This window comes from Pelodiscus sinensis, chromosome 1 (genome assembly GCF_052426305.1).
Source record: "Pelodiscus sinensis isolate ZL-2025 chromosome 1, ASM5242630v1, whole genome shotgun sequence".
Taxonomy (NCBI): Eukaryota; Metazoa; Chordata; order Testudines; family Trionychidae; genus Pelodiscus; species Pelodiscus sinensis.
In genome coordinates, this window is record NC_143052.1 from 255988776 (window position 1) to 256009422 (window position 20647).

General features: G+C 43.0%; 1 protein-coding gene across 5 annotated transcripts in view; it reads left to right on the top strand.

Moving 5' to 3' along the window:
* The window catches only part of UGGT2 (UDP-glucose glycoprotein glucosyltransferase 2), a 190882-nt gene that overhangs the window by 46567 nt on the left and 123668 nt on the right, over positions 1–20647 (top strand). For all 5 annotated transcript variants that reach the window (XM_075918804.2, XM_075918806.2, XM_075918807.2 and 2 more), the window contains 4 exons: positions 5149–5248; positions 8464–8524; positions 11639–11730; positions 12874–13024. In XM_075918804.2, the coding sequence (XP_075774919.2) occupies positions 5149–5248; positions 8464–8524; positions 11639–11730; positions 12874–13024 (404 nt within the window). The remainder of the gene's footprint in view (positions 1–5148; positions 5249–8463; positions 8525–11638; positions 11731–12873; positions 13025–20647) is intronic.

Below are 20647 nucleotides of genomic sequence, written 5' to 3' on the forward strand. Positions count from 1 at the left end.
TTGCCCAGGGAGGTTGTGGAATCCCCATCTCTGGAGATATTTAAGAGTAGGTTAGATAAATGTCTATCAGAGATGGTCTAGACAGTATTTGGTCCTGCTATGAGGGCAGGGGACTGGACTCGATGACCTCTCGAGGTCCCTTCCAGTCCTAGTATTCTATGATCCTCACTTGACACAGTTGATAGCAGTCTTAGAATATCTTATTTTATTTAAAAAAACCCAGAATCTTTCCAATTCATCCATAAAGGTACACCTAGTGGATCTCTCAAGCGAGCTCAAGGTCATGGATGGCCACACTGTATTGTCACCCCACCACTAAGAAGTTTCTAAAAGTCCTCAACAATATTTTTCCCCCTATAAAGTTGGCAGCAGTCTCTTGGGATCTCAGTCTCGTTCTTAACACCCTGAGCTGCTCACCCTTTGAGCTCAGGCAACATGTTCCCTCACTACATAATGTGCCCATCAAGGACTTCTGTAGGGCAGCATCTTGGGCATCAGTTAGTACATTTACAAAACATTATACTATAGATACTTACACTTTGCAGTTTCCTGCTTTCGCACAGGTGGTCCTCACTGCTGTCCACCATCCACATCTGAAACCCCTCCTTCCACAGACTGAGGGCGCTGCTCTGTAATCACTTAGGGCATGTCTAAACTACACCCCTCTTTCAAAAGAGGGATGTAAATAAATTGAAATGGCAAATGAAGCCCGGATTTGAATTTCCTGCACTTCATTTGCATAATGGCGGCCAGAAATGAGGAGTATAGGATCTTTTGAAAAAGGGCTTTTCGACAGTAAAACCGCCATCTAGACGGAGTTCTTTCAGAAAAAAACTCCTTTCTCAAAAGATCTTATACTCCTCACTTCTAGACGGCAGTTTTACTGTCAAAAAGCCCTTTTTCGAAAGAACACACAGCCGCCATTATGCAAATGAAGCACGAACAATTCAAATCCCAGCTTCATTTGCAATTTTGGTCTGTCTAATTTATATCCCTCTTTTGAAAGAGGGGTGTAGTTTAGACACACCCCTTCAGTTGAGCCCCCACAGAGACACTTCTTGAAGAAGAAACAAAAGATTACTCACCTTGTGCTGTAACTGGTGTTCTTTGAGATGCGTGTCCCTGTGGACCTGCTCTCCTCCCCTCTATTTCCGAGTTGCAACATCTCTTCATGGTAGAGAGGAACAAATGTGGAATTGATGGCGTGTGTGTGTTGACACATTTGCACTACCACCTGGGGGAGGTAGTATTGCTGATGAAAAGTTCCAGTTCTAAGCACAGAGTGCCAGACCGCCTACAGTGGAGTGCCCACAGAGACACCCATTTCAAAGAACACCAGTGCACGAAGTGAGTATTCTTTCTTGTTTTGTGGCCATTTCTTTGGTTAGATGAGTTTCTGAAATTTAAGCATTAGTGTCTGAACCCCCCCATACTGTTGGTTTTTTTTAAGATAAGGTAGAACTTAGATCCCACCGTTCGTACCTCCCAAAGGCTGTCTCCCATTTTCATGTGTCTCAAGACATTTTCCTGCCAATGTTTTACCCCAAGCCTCACCTTACCACTTGGGGACCAGTCTTTGCATTCCCTAGATGTGAGGCGTGCCATAACATTTTACCTGGAGCACACTAAGCCATACAAGAAATCCAGCCAATTGTTTGTGACCATAGCAGATAGGATAAAAGGGCTTCCTGTCACCTTCCAGAGGATCTCCTCATGGATTAAATCTTGCATTCGCACATGCCATGTCCTGGCAAAGGTCCCAGCTCCACCTATTCAATTCAGGCTAAGGCCTCAGCAATGGCCTTTCTTGCTCATGTCCCTGTCGAAGACATTAGGTGAGCAGCCACATTCATGTCTCGCTATGATATCCAACATCAGGCTAGGGATGCTGCTGCACTTGCAAACAGCAGTAAGGTGATTTCTGATCCCTCTGCCGCATAGCAGCTTGGGAATCACCTAACTTGGAATGCACATGATCAATCGCTTAAAGAAGAAAAGACAGCTATGTAACTTCTGTGACTTGTGTTCTTCGAGATGTGTTGCTCATGTCCATTTCAAAATCCTCCCATCTCCTCTCTGGAGTAGCTTGTGGCAAGAAGGAACTGAGGGAGGGGAAAGTTGGCAGGGGGCTATATACTTTGCCATACTGGCATCACTCTAGTGGTCTCCCCTACTACCTACAGATTCCTGCTAGGGAAAAGTTTTCCAATGACTATACAAGCGGTGCACTCACACCTAACTTGGAATGGACATGAGTAACACATGTCAAAGAACACCAGTTACGGAAGATACCAGTCTTTTCCCATGAAGCTACTTGCAAGTCCCTTTAGGTACACCAGCCTATTTTTCCATCCAGATCAACTGTATTTATGTGATGGAAGACTATTAGAACTAAAATCACCACTACTTAGGTTACACCTGGCTCCAAAGAGCCACCCTTTACCCTAAGTCAAGGTATACTTCATATCTCACCAAAGATAACGCTGCCAGCTAATTATTTGAGTAAACTAAAGTTTGTTATCTAACAAAAAAGATTAGAGTTATTTGACGTTAAATTCAGGTAAAATATATTTCAGATTAATTAGAGTTTGTAAATGCAAAATGCTAGCAGAGATGGTGGGTTTTTTATAAGTCTCTGTAGTTTATGCAAAGAATACTGGAGACCTCAGTCTTTTGTTCAGATTTTTCCTTGTTAGAATTCATCAGTCAAGAGCTGTGGTATGTAAGAGGTACCAAAAGGTTTCCCTTTTTTCATCTTGACCATTTTTCTGTAAAAATCCTGGCTGTGACATGGGGTCAAGGAGTTCCTTGCTTAGGTACTGGGTGAAACAACTTCAGCAAGGAGGTACTCAGTTACCAGCCCTTCATTTGAATTGCAAATTTTACCTATATAATCTTTGTAGGATGTGTTAATATGAGATGTCTCTGAGACTGATTAGTAGGATCATTACAGGAGAGTTAATCTGTAGGCATTTCTCAGACTTACAACATGTTTGAGTTACAGGCATGCAGAAAAATCTCATAACTCCAGACACAATGTAAATACACATATTATAATATGACAGTAACATCCAGCAAACCACAACTTTTCCAATGATAGCTCACAAGGCATACTTAGTGCAAGATTTATCACAATTTTGTAAAAGTGGTGACTACACCAGTGTATTGCAGTACAGGCAGTCCCCGACTTACGCAGATCCGACTTATGTCGGATCCGCATTTACGAACAGGGCTTTCTCGCCCCGGAGGTCGAGGGAGCGGATTGTTACCTGCGATCTCCGGGGCGAGAGAGCCCCGTTCGTAAGCTGCTCCAGTGCCCCTGGTCTGCTGGAGACCGTCTCCAGCAAACCAGGGGCACCGGGCGGGTTCCCGCGCTTCTGAGGCTTTGCCAGAGCAAAGCCTCAGAAGCGCGGGAACCCGCCGCTGCTGCCACTTCAGTCCCATGCCTGTGGTCTGCTGGGGACGGTCCCCAGCAGACCACAGGCACCGGGACTGAAGCCGCAGCCGCGGGGGGGTCCCGCGCCTCTGAGGCTTTGCCAGAGCAAAGCCTCAGAGGCTCGGCTCCCCGCTGCCGCTGCGGCTCTGCTCCCCGTGTCCCTGGTCTGCTGGGGGGGGGGGGGTGCGGCTAGTGTCCCCCCCCCCCAGAAGACCAGGCTTTTGTTTTGGACCCTGGAGCAGAGCAGCTAGGGCGCTGCTGATTGGTCCTGCAGCGCCGTTCTGGGCACTACTGGACCAACCCGGCAGCACCCCAGCTGCTCTGCCCCAGGTCCTGATTCAGCCGCTGCTGGTCAGTTTCAGCAGAGGCTGAATCAGGACGCCTGGGGCAGAGCAGCTGGGGTGCTGCTGGGTTGGTCCAGTAGCGCCGAGGAGCGGTGCTACTGGAGCAACCCAGCAGCACCCCAGCTGCTCTGCCCAAGGCGTCCCCAAGTCAGCCGCTGCTGAAACTGACCAGCGCTGACTACAGGAAGCCTGAGGCAGAGTTGCTCTGCCCCAGGCTTCCTGGAATCAGCCGCTGATCAGTTTCAGCAGCAGCTGACTTGGGGAAGCTTGGGGTTCTTAAGTTGAATCTGTATGTAAGTCAGAACTGGCGGTCAGTTTCAGCAGCGGCTGAATCTGGACGACAGTTCCGACTTACATACAGATTCAACTTAAGAACAAACCTACAGTCCCTATCTTGTACGTAACCCGGGGACTGCCTGTACCTTTTTTATACAGAATCACAAACACATCTTGAAGAACTCCAGTCACAAGGTGAGTAATCCATTCATTCTGAAGAGTTCACCTTTCCTGGAAAGGTTAGTATTTTTAAAATAACATTAATTTGATGTTGTTCTTATTATTTTAGTAGTAACAAACTAAAGGAAAGTTTCAAACATTTTACACTATAGAAAACCGGGGGCATTAATTTGGTACATTTGATTTCTGAACTTTTCTATTAATGTTAAGTCAGACAGAAAATAGCACCTCATCCTCACAATCAGATCCAGGTAAAATACAGAGAAACACATCTTGGGTTCTGTCTTTTTTTTTAAATTCTGGGGTTATTATAAAACCATTGTATGTCTCACTGACAATTTTTTAAAATGAAACGTCAAATGAAAAACACACATTATTAAAAACTTCCTTACAAAAGAGAATGGGAGAACAGATGTGAAGATATTAATTTCTATGAAGCTTCCATACTGATGACCTGCAGGGGGATAATCTGTGCCTGAAATGCAGTTTGAATTGAATTATAAATCATTGTAGAACTGTAGTTTTCCCTCTTACTGTTTTTAGTAATGTTTCATAGAAGTAAGTCTGAGGTATTTTCAGGTATTGTAACATATAATCGATTACTTTTATCACACCTATCAAATGTGAGAAGTTGACTGTAAAACTTAGAGAAAATTAGAATTCTTTAAATAGAATTGAAAAGTTTATATAATAGGAATGTGTGTTGCTTTCTGTAATAACTGATAAAAGATTTTTCCTACATTGATAAAAAGTTCATTGAAAAAAAAGTTCATATTCATTATTTGTGAATATTCTCAGATTTAAAACACCCTAAATGGAAAAACCTTATCTTCTGCAAATGTGTTGATTTTTACAAAATATAAACTATGTTGATTTATAGTTGCGTTCTCCAGTGATATTTTTTTCTTACAGATTTAAGTTTTCAAGCAGCTTCTCAAATTTTCTCCACCCCTGTTTATAATGTCTTAAAGGTAATGAAAGGCATTTCTCAGAACTTCCCAATAAAGGCCAGGTATGACAAAATTGTTTATTATTGAGTATCAATTGTTTATTTATTTATGCTTGTGTTTGAATTTAATGAATATTTTAGAGATTTGGGTGCAATCCTGCAAACAGATAATCATGGTCTTGTACAGTTACTCTAGGAAGGAGTCCAAGTGACTTCAGTTAAAAGAGTAACTGTTAGAAGGACTGAGCTTAATGATTTTCCGTCTGGTTCATGGAGACCTTTATAAATTAAGGGTTCAGTCCTTCAGACACTTGCTGTGTCTAGACTGCAGGGTTTTTTCAAAAAAAGTAGCCTTTTTTCGAAAAAACTTCAACTGTGTCTAGACTACAGCTGCGTTCTTTCGAAATTAAATCGAAAGAACGCGGCTTTTCTTTCAATGGCGGTAATCATTTCCCGAGGAATAACGCCTTTTTTTGAAAGTGTTTTTTCAAAAAAAGCCGTTCTTGAATGCAAACAGGGCTTTTTCGAAACAGAGCATCCAGACTTTCTGGGTGCTCTCTTTCGAAAAAGCGGCTCACTTTTTCGAAAGAAGAGGTTGCAGTCTAGACGCTCTCTTTTGAAAGAGGCTTTTTTGAAAGAATCTTTCGAAAAAGCCTCTTTTGAAAGAGGCTTGTAGTCTAGACGTACCCTTACATATGTGAATAACTTTGTTCATGGGTATGGTCCTGTTTCTCTCAGTGGGATTGGTGGATTTTCCAGGCTTCATCAGATCATCACTTGTCAGATGCATGGAGTGGAGACCTCTGTAATTTCCACTCCATCCATCTGATGAAGTGAGTTTTTGCCCACAAAAGCTTATGCCAAAATAAATCTGTTAGTCTTTAAGGTGCCTCAGGACTCCTTGTTATTTTATTCATGCAATGTTCTCCTCAGTCCTCCACTATCCTCTCCCCTTCACATTTTTTCATAACCTGCCTCCTCCAAAAACATGACATTATGGCTAACAATGGTTGGGCACAGGGACAGTTAGTAATTTATTATTCACTTATCTTACTATAAAAAATCCTTTTAAGCATTGGAGATAACACATCCAAAATTATGTTCCCGTTCTGTTTTGTATCTACACAGTGCCCTGCATGACGGAGCACTAATTCTGATTGAGGCCTGTATGAGCTAATTTAATACAAATAATAATATAATGAACTGTAAACAATGCCAAATGTAGTCTGATTCACACAGAACCAAATTACTTTTTCTTAAAAAATGACTCGCTCCTCCAAGACTGAAAATATTGATACAGGGCCAGAATGGTATGTACTGTGTTGATGATTATACATCACACAGTTTTTTAGCCTAGTACATCCTACTTATTTAGTGGCTAAATTATTCCTCTGGCCAATTTAACTCTCAGTAATAATGTCGATCAATTATAGAAATACTTTATGATGGAGAAGATGTTATATAAGCTCTGTGTTTCTAAATGATGCTTATTGCTTGTATCAGGCTCTCTCAAAACTCTGCTTCAGAGCCAATTGCTTTCAGGCTTTAGCTTAATGATGTTTTTTCCCCCTAATCTTTGTTCTTCATTTCTCATTTGGGTGTTATGCTGGCATTTCTAAACCACTTTTAAGTTTTCTTATGAATCCTTATGCTTATATTTTCTTTATTATAATTCTTCATTTATATATGTTTGCATTTTTGAAAAAAATCCTTCTATCTTGTTTCCATTTTTGCCCTTCTGCATTCAAAGTTTATACTTTAAAAATACCAGTTGATACTTATAGTAGGATATTCAGTGTATTTGTGTGTGCATAGAGATATTTATGGTTCTGAGGTTATAAAAGTTTTATGAGGATGACTGTATTATTCATGAGATGTGAAGGCATGAATAAGTATTCAGATCATCCCAAATATTTACTAATATTAATACCTTTATAAACCACAATCTAGTCTGTATTTTTCTAGCTCTCTATGATATAATAGACCCTGAGTTTCTACTCCTCACTTTCTTTAACAGTTGGAATGATAACTAATTACTAGCTGGAAATTTTGTGTTCTCTGTAGCTCTCATTTCTGTTTTTCCAATTTTATTCTTGTCTCATATAGGACAGTGCCTTCCTTAGAGTTGTCTTGCCATCATTTTCTTTCCTTAGAAATGTATTATCTGAAAGCATTGAATAAGAAAAAGCTAAATTAAAGGAAACAAAAAGCTCATCTGTACCCCTTGCAGCTATTGAGGCTTTAAGTTGTTTTGTTCTCACAATTAGGGTATGGCTACACTAGCCACCCTAGTTTGAACTAGGGTGGCTAATGTAGTCATTTGAACTTGCAAATGAAACCCAGGATTTAAATATCCCGGACTTCATTTGCATGTTCCCGGGTGCCACCATATTAATGTTATACTAATTCATCTATCCTTTTCTTGAGTGCTAGAACAGGTTCATGATTTTTTTCTGTCAGCTAAATCTTAACAAGAAAGCTTTGCTTGTCCTTGGAAAAAAAAATCAGCTTGAAAGCCTCTAACAACCTCTTGAGGCAGCATAATGTGCTTCCTACACTTTCTCCAGTGGTCTTTCTTGGAGATGGATTATATTTTTGGAGGCATATATTTACATACATGAAATAAAGTTGATAAGACCTTCAACAACTTTCTTAAATGATGAAGGGGGCAAAATATGGTTGCTGCAGATATAGGAGAAATTTAATTTAAGTAAAGATATCCACTGTTAATAATACTTTGAACTTGCTATAGAGCATCTCCTGCAGAGATTCCAAAGCATGTTGGAATGCTAATTAAGCCCTGTTATGTGTGTGTTGTTACCATTTTTTAGATGGGTAATTTGAGTTGCCGAAATGAGTTGGAAACATAATTTAGGTGGCTCAGTCCCCAAATACATTATCTAATGCCTAGACTACCTTTATAAGTGGTTGTTAATAATATTTTCCAGTGGCCTAAGGTCAGAATTAAGAACTTCAGACCACTTTGATTTAATTGCCTAGATATGGAGATAACTAACTTAAACGTCTACATTTGAAATTATGGACTAAGATGATATATCTTGGAAACTTTTGTAACTTCAGTATGTACAAAATGCTGGGTACACCCTAAAATTAACATAAAGAAGGTGGAATAATATCTTAGATATTGAAGCAGCTTTAGATTTGGTTTTTTTTTTAAAGCTGCTCACTGTACTCCTTAAAATAACATACATTATGTATGGAAGAACATTTGTTTAAATGTAGAATGTCTGAATAATACCAGTATTTTATTCCTACAGATCTTTGACCAGAATTCCTGTTAACCAGCAAATGCGAAACGAGATAGAGAAAAATCAGAAGGTATGCCTTTGTTTCTTGAATTATGCATACAGTGACAATCAAATTATACCTATGGAATATTTTTGTATTAATGTAGCAACTTTTAATTGATTTATAATAAAGAGGAGTAAATTATTTTAAATGTTGATCTGTTCTTAAATTAAAACAATTGATTTCAAATCCCTTCTTTTACTTCACTTTTCTTGTGTTTAATTCACTAATTATGCTCTGTCCTCAGTTAATGAAAAGACATGAGACTATTTTGTAAGTCTGCTCAGAAACCCAAATCTCATTGAAACGAATGAGAGTTTCAGACACTCATCTTGTTGGGAAATCAGGCCCTAATACCTTATGGAGTAGGCTTTAATCTTAACGCAGCTGTTGTAAGTTAAACATACATTAACAGGATAATTGCATATATACAATGTACATAGATTCTGTCCAAAAGATTACATAATTTATAAAGCATGTACTGCAAAAATTCTTATGCATAACATTGTCGTCCAAAAGTTCCCATTCAGTTGTTCAAAAAAGTGGATTTCTCCTTTTTTTGCTTATGCTTTCAAAGTGTGACCAGTTGAGAGTGCCCTTATTTCTAAATGTTTCATAATGCTCCTTCATTCATTATCCCAAAATCAGTTCTTTTATGAACCTATTTGGTGGAGGAGTTGCCAGTTTTCCTGCAGGGTTCAAGAAAGAACTAGGTAAATTCATGGAGGTTAGGTCCATCAATGACTATTTGGTGTCCCCATGGGCAGCCTGTGACTGTAGGCCGAATTGGCTGTTGCCTAGGGCGTCGCCATCAACAGTGCCCGATGATGACATCACGGGGCGCCCGGGGCGCCCAATGATGATGTCGCTCCATTGATGGCCGTGCAGGCGGGGGTTCCGATCGCGCATACCGCATGGGGTGCTAGCTGCCGCAGCCCGCTTTAGGCCGCCCCTGGGTGTCCCTAACCTGTATCAGAGGCAGGGAATGGATACCAGGAGAGGAATTGCTTGATGATTCCCAGTTTTATTCCTTCCTTCTGAGGCATCTGGCACTGGCCACTGTCTGCAGACAGGATACTAGGTTAGGTGGACCTTTGGTCTGACTCAGTATGGCCATTTTTATGTTCTTATGACAGTGGTGTCCTCCTAAGGACTCTGCCCTCCAACCGTGCCCAGATCTCCATTTTCCTCCCTTCCAGGAGTGTCAGCAGTCCTCGGTCCTGGCAACCTGCTTCTGTGGCTGACCTGGGGAGTAAGCGGTATTTCAAAGGAAGGGTTTTATCTCGAAATAACCCCATTTTCTCTCTCGAAATAACGCTATTTTGAAATAGCGCCATAATGCGATTATGCAAATGAAGTGCGGGATATTTAAATCCCCGCTTAATTTGCAGTTTTGGGTGTCTGCATTTGAATTCTTTTCTCTTGAGAGGAATGAAGTGTAGACATACCTGAAGTGAAGAAATATTCTCTGCCAGTTGCTTACTTGTTCCTCTTGGTCTCTTTTTATGCAATTTTCCTGAAAAAGAGAGATCAATATCACACAAAACTCAGAGCAGCTGCTTCTGCTGCTGCTGTTAAACATCCTTTGACGGATCTAGGGATGTATGTCTGAGACAGAAGTACAGGAAATATTAACAGAACAGCAACTGCATAGCAAGTTCTGTCAAATTCATAAAGGAGACAAATCAGGGGCAAACACAGAAAATAGTATTTCTTTAACTTTTTACAATTTTAGTTATTTCACAGGTTATGTGTAATATTAGAAAGTCACAGTTCTTTATACACTAGTGGGATTTTAAGTTTGACCTGCCTCTTAAATGTTGCAAAACTCAGGGTTTTTGCATTTAATAATATAGAAGCTTATTTCTGAAGAAGTTGTCTTCAGTGTTTATATACTACTTCTAGGTAGCAATTTAGAATATGCAATAAAGGTTTGTTTGACTTTGTGTGGAGAGAAAAGGGTATGGATAGTTTTTGAAAAATCAAGTGCCACTTTCCCATATAGCTGAAAAGTATCAATTTTCTGACAAGAGATAATAATAATGTTAACAAGTGTACCGTATTTTCCGGCGTATAGGGCGACTGGGTGTATAAGACGACCCCCTATCTTTTTAATTAAAAGATAGGGTTTCATCTTATACCCCAGCGCCCCTCCGCCTCCTTTGCTCCCGGTGTCCCTGGTCTGCTGGAGATGGTCCCCAGCAGACCAGAGGCACCGGGAGCAAAGCCGCCAGGAGCGCCTGGGCTGCCCCCCCCCCCCCGCCGGAGCCCCTCCGAGGCTTTGAAAGCCTCGGGGGAAGCCGGCGGGGGGGCATCCCAGGCGCGCATGGGCTGCCCCCCCGCCGGAGCCCCTCCGCGGCTTTGAAAGCCTCGGGGGAAGCCGGCGGGGGGGCATCCCAGGCGCGCATGGGCTGCCCGCCCGCCCGAGCCCCTCCGCGGCTTTGAAAGCCTCGGGGGAAGCCGGCGGGGGGGCATCCCAGGCGCGCATGGGCTGCCCGCCCGCCCGAGCCCCTCCGCGGCTTTGAAAGCCTCGGGGGAAGCCGGCGGGGGGGCATCCCAGGCGCGCATGGGCTGCGCCCCCGCCGGAGCCCCTCCGCGGCTTTGAAAGCCTCGGGGGAAGCCGGCGGCGGGGCATCCCAGGTGCGCATGGGCTGCCCCCCCGCCGGAGCCCCTCCGCGCCGCCGCGGAGGGGCTCCGGCGGGGGGGCAGCCCATGCGCGCCTGGGATGCCCCGCCGCCGGCTTCCCCCGAGGCTTTCAAAGCCGCGGAGGGGCTCCGGCGGCGGTGCATCCGGCGTACAAGACGACCCCCGATTTTGGGGGGATGTTTTTTAACATCAGAGGTCGTCTTGTACGCCGGAATATACGGTATATTATAAAATGAGTATAAATATTGTTTATATAGTTTTTTTCATTTGTAATAAGAATTCACAATATGTAAAATTATGTTTATAATAGGACATTGTCTATCTTTTCTGCCAAAATTCTGCTGAATTTTTTAAAAATGAAGGAGATTAGATTTTCCATGTATTCCACAAAATTTGCAGGTATTATGGTAGGATTTACTTTAAGTTCTAAATATGTGATTGTTTTATTATTGACATTCATCTTAGAAAACTAGCAATTTTTCTGTTTTCCCTATCAAGCATTTCCATGAAAAACTCAGAATTCAGCCTGGAGAAGCACGTTTATTTCTAAATGGCTTTCCTATTGACCTGGACATTCATGATCCATTTAGGTAAGAAATTCATTATTGAATGTATAAGTTTTACCGTTTGTAGAAAACAGTTCTTTTGTGTTCACAGTATTAGTCTGCTGCAGTGTTCTCTCTAAGCTGTGCGGTAGCACAGCCCCACAGCTGCTTAATGAGCCCTGCCCAACCAGGGGCTCAGGACTCGCACACAGAGCTGCCTAGCACAGGTAAAGGCACTTTTCCCTCAGGGACAGCAGCAGTTTCCTGCTGAAGCCAGAGCAGTGAGTCTCTCCCAGTTAGTAGGGAGGGGACATGTCCTTATGGGCTGAAGGAGAGTTGCTGCTCTGTCCTCAGAAGGGAGCTGCTGTTGTCATTGTGAGAGAAGTGCCCCTTTCCAGCCAGGCAGCTCCAAGTCCTGAGCCCCTGGCTGGGTGGAGCTCATTAAGCAGCTGAGAGGCTGGGCTGCCACACAGCTTAGAGGGAGTGCTGATCTCCTGTGTTTGTTAATTTGTTGTCAACTTTATCACCAGTATTACAATACAAATTCTTGTAGAGCAGTGGTTCTCAAAGTGTGGTCCATGGACCACTAATGGTTCGTGATCATCTTGCAGGTTGGCCAGTGGCTCAGGGCTTGCTCCCCACAGTGGGTAGCCTACACTGATGCTCCGACCCTGCCCTCCCCCCATGATGTTGAAACACGATCACCAACTTTCTACTGTAGGGAAGAGGGGGGGCAAGCCTCGTGGGTCAGATCTGGCTGGCGCAGGAAGGAAATATTTCTGTGCACTGCTGCTCTCTCTCCCCCTAGCTAGGGGAATGTCAGTGCAGGAAACAGCTTGCCTGGAGGTTTTCCCCACTGTTCCCATTGGCTGGAATCATGGCCAGTGAGGACAATGGGGGGCTGTGGTGCCTGGGAACTGGGAGTGGTGGCAGGCACAGAGCCAGGTAAGTGCCCTCCCAAACCCCTCATGCCCAGACTCTGCGTCTCCATCCCTCTCCAGCACCTTCCCTCCCAGAACTCATACCCTCAACCCCCTTAAATGGGCATACATTTAATCTGGGCCTCTATTATGGCAGTCCATTTTTTTAAATACTAAAATTATCCAGATTTTTGTCAGACTTTTGGAATGTGTGTTCCTGTATATAAAGACATATATTGTATAACTTGTATTTTGTTTTAATACAAAGTATTTTGGAAACTCTGAAACTGGAAGGAAAAGTGCTTCATGGACTTCATGAACTTGGAATCAAAGAGGAGGCCTTCAACAAATTTATTAGATTACAGATCCATCCTGTGGATGACATTTGTGCATTAGATATCCGTCACTCTTCAATAATAGTGAGTAACCAAGTAACTATTAATTTAAAAATTTTCATATATGATGGTGACAAAATTTGACAGTTTGTATTTTTGAATTATATGTCTTTTCTTACATATTTTTTGTTTTGTCAGCTTGAAAATATTAGTACAAATATTAATGTTTGTAGACAATGGAAAAAAATGTCAGTGAAAGAGATGATGTCTGTTTGTACAGCATGAACATGTCCATGTTACCTCAAGATGGGGCGCAGAGATAAAAATATCTGGGATCCATTAATGACTGTTTCTTGGAGCAGTTAGTTCTGGAACTCACAGGGAATTCCACTAGTTCAGAAGAAGTGTTAAATATCTCCTTTTACTACAACTGCCTTGTTGAACAATCATATCTACACTCAAAAAGAACCTTTCACCAGTCTATCTAAGCTCTGTACCAAATATGAATTTACCCTCACAGTACCTTTCTGTGGCAGATGACTGGAACCCATTTATAGATGAAAAACTAAGTTACAGAGATTTTCTGTCAATAGTTGCTTGTGACGGCCCTAGTGAGGCCCGCATTGATCCGGGGGAGATCTCGTCCCTCCTCCGGCCCAGAAGTCAGTACGGTGTCGCGTCAAGTCCTGGCAGCCCTGACGCCCAGCTTGCCGGAGCTGAGTGCGGCGGGTTGTGTGTGGCCCTGTTGTGGAGGAGGAGAGGCCAAGCCATGCCAGCCAGACGGAGTGGCGTAGCAGGCTGACCCCGGGAAACCCTCAGTGCGGGGCTCCCAGCATACAGCCCAACGACGTTGGGAGTGGGCACGCCGGGGAGACGGGGCAGAAAAGCAGCCGGGACAGAAGTGGAGGGGTGTCTCGGAACAGGAGCCGCCGACTGACCTCTAGGAGGATGGCTATTCCCCTGCGCTGGAGAATCAGGAGGGGACAGTCGGACCCCTGGAACACCGGAGAACACTGGAAGGGAACAGCGATAGGGTAAGCCCCCAAATCGTGCTGACAGACTCGGTGATCAGGGAGGGGGAGAGGAAGCAGCCCAGATCAGAGTGCTTCTGGCGCCCATGGGTAGACACGTTTCGGGACTAAACCCCATCTGCCGTGCAGCAGTGCGTTAAACCCTGCACTTAGGGCCCGGGCTGGGACCCAGTAGAGAGGGTGGGCCCGGGTTCCCCTTCCCCGCCGCTCTTTCGCCCTCACTCGTACACCCGTGAATGCTGGAGTTGGCCAACTCCGGAACTCAGGGCAGATAAACGCCGCCCCTGGGAGGGACCATCCCCAAGGGGAGAGGACCCCATAATACTAAACTAAACTGATGGTGGGTCCGCTGAACCCCCCTGCTTGGGCGAGAGGGGGCGCTCACATAAAACTCGTCACATTGCTCAATAACTCAGTGACAGTCAGGAATAGGATCCAGAAATTTTGACTCCTAGTCCACCGTTCTAGCCATTAAACGCTCCCTCCCCTTTTAAGCTCTGTCAAAGAATTTGATACAATTTGCATTAGAAGCCAAGTTTATTCATGGAAAAAACTGTAAAAACGTTAATCATTCCTCATCTGAAGGCACCATATTTCATTCTTTTATTTATTATCTTTACCCGGGCTTCCATGAAAAACAATTAAAGAACAGTCTGCAATGACAAATGATATATGTCTTTTAATTGAGGAAAAAATTAAAAAGCAAAAACCTCATGGAATGCTAAATTACCTCTTTATTGAAGACTAATGATAATTGAGCAAATTTTATTTATTTTTTGTGATATATATACACTATTGTCACAGTGTAGTGGATTGAATCCAGAAGAATAAGGGGTTATGCCACCTTCTGCCCTGTAACCTTGTGTGTCTCATCGTGCTTTGCTGGTGTAGCTACCAACCTCAGCTGCTCACAGGCAGCATGAAGGTCACACTCTGAGTGTTTGTGCACTAGACAGTCTGGTTCAGCATGTTTTACTGCAGTAGTCTGTCTGCAGCCCCACAACTCCACTCTCGTTTTCATCAATCTTGGTTACTATTTTCAGGGTGATCTGAGCACACTCTGTCCCACATTATTCCAGAACCTTGAGCTCTGCAATGTCCAGCCCTCTCCTGGACAATTCAAGGAGATAATGTGGTTAATTTGTTCCTTTGAAGATACAGAACACACTGCTGCTTATTACCTTAATTGGGGGTAAATACATGCTTACAACGCTGAGTTGGTTTAAGGCAGGGGTGGGGAACCTAAGGCCAAGGGGCTGGATGTGGCTCCTGGCTTGCCTGGATCCAGCCCTCAGGCCTGCCCCCAGCATTGAGGAGCCTGTGCTGGTACTCCAGCCCCCCCTGCCATCCCTACGAGGGTCTGGAACACACACAATCTACTAACCTGAGCACCCCTCCCCCAATGTTCTGGTGCGTGAAGGAAATGTCTCCTTTTCCATCAGGGGCCACCTCAATGAGGATAGTGAGGTACTGTGTGGCCCCTGACTGATTTTTCTGTGGGTCAGCAGCTCCCAACCCAAAAAAGGTTCCCTACCTCTGGTTTATGGTAACAATAAATTCATTAACAAAATATATGGTAAGAAAATAGAAAGTTACAAGTAAAGCAAAACAAAATATACCTCTAAAGGTCTATAATTTAATCTAGGCTTTGTTTATTATGGCTTCTCTCACTGGTCACTTTTTTCCCCAAGACATTGCTGATTTTCTTCTTAATCAGGACCTTCTTCAATAGTACAAGATGCTGACTTTACTTGTCTTGTAGGTGAAAGATCTTTACCTAAGCAGTTTAGTCATCTATATTTGGTTCCAAAGACTTCAAACCCCTCTTGAACAACCCATCTTTGTCACCTTACAAGAACTCTAGCTTCTTAAGACTGCCCTGTGAGAGGTGTCAGAGTTGGCTTCTGTCCTTGCTTCAGTCTCCCAAAGTTCAATGAACTTGCTTCAAGAGTCAGGCTGACCTCAAGTTATTCTTCCTTTTCTGTGGACTTCCCATCCCATTGTTTGGTTTTTATGTAAACAGGGTTTCCTTTGCCTGTATAGTTAACATATATGAGACAAGTAGACAGTTGTGACATACCCTTCTGTCTGGGTAGACTGTACAGCCTTTTGTCAATGAATATCCATGATTCCTTAAATTGTTTTAATAAATAATTTTTACAGTGCTATTCATCCCCAGTGTGTCATTATCTTCAGAAAAGATTTTATTCACTCTTATAATACAGTAATATTGTATACCATCACTTGATTCAGTTTCTTATTGCTTGTAGTTAAGCCCTTTGTTATATAAATCAGTGCACTTTTTACATAGATTCTTCTGGAAGTACTTCCTCGGAGTAAAGTTTATTCAAGCAGTTCCAAAAACAACATGGAGTCTGCTGAAGAAAGAGTTTCTGTGGGAGGAGTTTTCCCACTTGTGTTTGCCAAAATGCAAAATGTTTTGTTCCCTGCCATCTCCTCTAGCTGTCTTGATGAACCTGTTTATTATTTACATGTAAATTGAGGTAAACACATATTCCTTTGTTGAAAACATACCTAAATTATACACTTCCGTTATAATTGGGTCATATGTTCATAACATTTAATAACAATCATGTACATACATCACAGAAGAAAACGATTGATCTGTGAGTTATTAGTTTTCAAAAGGCATATTTTGTATGAAGATTATTACAGTGATGTGTAAGATGTGAATGTGGGGTGTTTAGTGGCACAATATATATCGGGGTGGGCAAAATCCTGCCCGCAGGACTGGCCCGTTCAGCTGATTAGCAAAGTGTGCATACTTAGAGCTGGCAGCGTGTGTTCAGCTACCCCTTCCCCACCTGGCTGCAGCCTGCAACTGAGCTGTGCACATGATTCTCCTGCTAGTTGTGCGGGGGGGGGGGAGAGTGTGCGTGGAGGGCAGAGGGGAGTGCTGAAGTCAGGGTGTCCCCTTTCCCCTGGACTCCATCTCTGCAGACCAGGGGTCAGGGAGAGGAAGACACACAGCGAAAGTGCTTCAATCTGAAGCATGGATGGTAAGTGACTCCGAGGAATGCCTGTATTAAGAGGCAGTGCACTGTTTCTAAAATTTCAGTGTGCATCCATGGTGGTCTGTGCTTGCTCTCTGTCTCTCTCTTCCCCCCCGCCCATACCTCATCTCTGCAGAGCAGGGGAGGGGGCAGACAATAGAGCAGAACAGCTTTCCCTGTCTTAAAGAGACAGAGCATGGCTTCTCTCAGAAACTTACCCAGCAGCAGCCAGCACAGAAACTCTGTGTCCCTGGCACACAGAGTCTGTGCCACGCTGTCTCTGTGCCACACATACTTTCTCAGTCTCTGTGCCACACACAGTCTTTGTCACAGATTTCTGTCTCTCACACACAGTGTCTGTTGTACTCATCTCTCTCTCTCTCTCTCTCTCTCTCTCTCTCTCTCTCTGTAGCCCCAGCTCCACCTCTTCCACCTAATGCCCCACGCCTTCTGGAGGGCCTTGAGCCAGCCCAGAACCACGTACAAAAATTCATGAAGTGGTTTCCTGGCAAAAATAATTGCCAACAGTGCCGGCTTTAGGAAGTGCGGGGCCCAATTCAAACCTTTTTGGCGGGGCCCCACCCACCCAGGATTTTTTTGTTGAGCAAAATAAAACAAAAAACCACCCACACACAAATATCACATCAGAAGTAGATCTGATCAAAATGTATATCAATATAGTTGAACATTTAAAAAAAATGCCATCCTTTATTATGTAGAATTTTACACAAAATTAAATCAGTTGCCTTAAGTGTAGGTCAAATATTTTCAATTGCAAACTATCCAATTTTTTCAATCAAATTTAAAGTTTGATTTTTAAAAAGTTACCAGAGAGCGTTGCAGTTTTCTGTTACATTGATTTACTTTTTAAATAGCAAAAATGGAGTCTTTGTTAAGAAAATGTCAGTTCTGTGGTCAAATTCCATTCCTTAGTGATTTCAGCACCAATGATTTCACTAGGTAATATGGTGCCTCACCACCATTGCCTCCTTTGCACTGCTCTTCAACACATTGCCTGCATGTTGAGTCCAAGGTCAGTCTACACAAGATTTTATCAATGATTTTTGCTCAAGTGATCACTGAAACAAGACAAGGACTCTCAATTGATTCTAGTCAGCTCTGCCTTTAAACACTGGATGTAAAGTGTCAGATATAATTGAGGATTCCCAAATAGACTCTACAGCACCTGAAATAAAACCTGTTTCCATATTCTGTGACTTTCAGTTAGATGTGACTCACTATCCTCTGCTTAGTGTTCAAGTTATGGCAGACCCTAAGCCAGGTCATATTAAGTTCAGGTTTTTTACCTTTTAATCCTACAATATGGATAACAACATTTCATTCTCCCAGCTCCAAGTATTAAGTGAATTTCAACCCAAAAGAGTCAAAATTGTTCACCTTGACACAGCAAGTGTGTCTACTGATCTCTGTGGTAAAGTAGGTTGTCTGTATAAATAAGGTCTGCTCCTGAAGCCTTTTCCTACAGTTGATTAACAGATGGCAGTAGATAGCTCATTCAGACCACTGGCTGATAATAGTTAGTCACCCTGACCAGTCATTAACCATAGTCATGGACTCACCCTACTCTCCATTGTCTCTATGATTCTCTAATGACAAAAAAAGGAGAGTGGAAAGGGAAACTGAAGGGAGAGACCTCTCTACATTCACCAGTCAAAGAGCAGTATTGCCAACCCAAAAATCACAAGGAACGCCTACACAAAGTTATGAGACTGGTCTACAAATCATAAGATTTTTTAAAAATAAAACATGTTGGATTTTTATTGGTCTTTTGTTTCTTGAGTATTTAGGGTTCATGTTTTTTAAAGCTTTCCTCCTTAGCTGTAAGGCCCAGAAGTATAGAGAACTTTTTTTAAATGAAAGCTGAGATTCCTGCATAATCAATTGACTCCAGACCTTTAGAAAAACACCAAATGTTTTGAGACTCATGGTAAAACAATAGAGGAATTTTTGTGAGTCCATGCTTTTCCCACAGTATAAATTAAAAAAAAACCAATATCTTCTCCACTAAACATCCTAATGAGATACTACAAATGAGGAACTGAATTCAACAGCTCCTGATCTGAACAGGTATCAACCTAGTGTTTCATATTTGAGATGGGTTACCAAGAATCATACATGATAATATGAAATCTTTCCACTGTCAAGTCAGCATATTCACAAAGCACCTATAATTTTGATCCATGCATTTATTGGATAGTGAAAGAGAAAGGAGGGGAATTAGTGTAGATAAATGTTCAAATTAAAAAAAAAAAAAAAAGCCTGAAGGAATTAGGACTGGGCTCCTACATCTCACGTTCAGAACTGACTAGGACACTTATCACCATATTTTCAAAGGTGTGTAAAGATTAGATAGGTATCTTTGAAGATCCGAGTTGGCAACTGTCTCTTTAGGAGCTTAATTACCTTTGAAAATCTGAGCTTAGATTTCCAAGTCCAATTTTCAAAAATGACTTTAGTCACTCTCAAGTGCTTTTGAAAATTTTAACTGGAGGCCTAAAATGACAAACATAGACAAAAGGCAGGAGATATGGTATTCCTTTTAAAAACGTGACACATCTATTTTTCACTAAATTTTATATTTTTCTCCCAGGGGCAACTGACCCTTCCGGTCCCCTCACTACGCCGCTGCCCCCCCTCCTGCAGATCTATCATCTTATGCATGTGCAAGATCTGTGAGAGCCATCCCATGACTCTGCAGTTAGTGTCTGCCGGCTTCTGGGTGGTGTCTCAATGCTGCCACATTCACCTCCAAAGAGGGGGCTTCCCAAAGCAGGTCTTTGCTGCAGACCCCCAAGGCATCCACAGGTCCAGTCTCCATTCAATGGGCCCACTTCCCAGGGCTCATTGATCTTGGATCTGGCTTCCATCCCCTCTCCAACCTTTGCAACTGACCAGAGGTGCTCACCTTCCGCCTTTTCCATTCCCGTCTCATTCACCCCACATGGACAGTTTCTGCCTCACATGTCCTAGGGACTGTTCTACCAAGACGTAATACAAAGTTTCCATGTAAAAGGACTCACTACAAAGCCAAAAACTTCAATGAGAGAATGATTAATACAGAGACGTGTCTACATCTGCTACAGGGAGACACCTCTGCCTGCCTCCACCCCTCTCCCCCAGAGTCTACAGCCCCATTGCAAAGCGGGAGAGTGGAAGGAAAGAGGCTGAGGCCCATCAATGGGACTGAAGCAGTCATGAGCAAGCCATGCCCAGGAGCCATTCTCCTGTCCATTGCTGGTGCTGTGTTGCTTCAGGCACGCTGAAATGCAGTCACCTCTAGGGTGGGCTGGATAGCTGTTTAACACTTGCACAAGGTTTCAGGCAGGGGGCAGTGCAAGCTGCCTTCCTGCGGAGCCCCCATCAGAACTACTGTGCCCTCCTGGCTTAGGAAAAGAATAAATAGCAGTATTGGAAATTAACCTGCCCAGTCTCAGGTCCTCTAGGCAGGGAATGAGCCATCTACATTAGGCATCAGCAGGAATATCATGTCCAGTTCTGGGTGCCACATTTCAGAAAACGTAGAGAAACTGGAAAAAGTCCAGAGATCAACGTAAATGATGAAAGGTCTAGAGAACATGAGATATGAGATAAGGCTGAAGAAATTGGCCTTGTTTACCTTGGAAAAGAGTAGACCGAAAAGG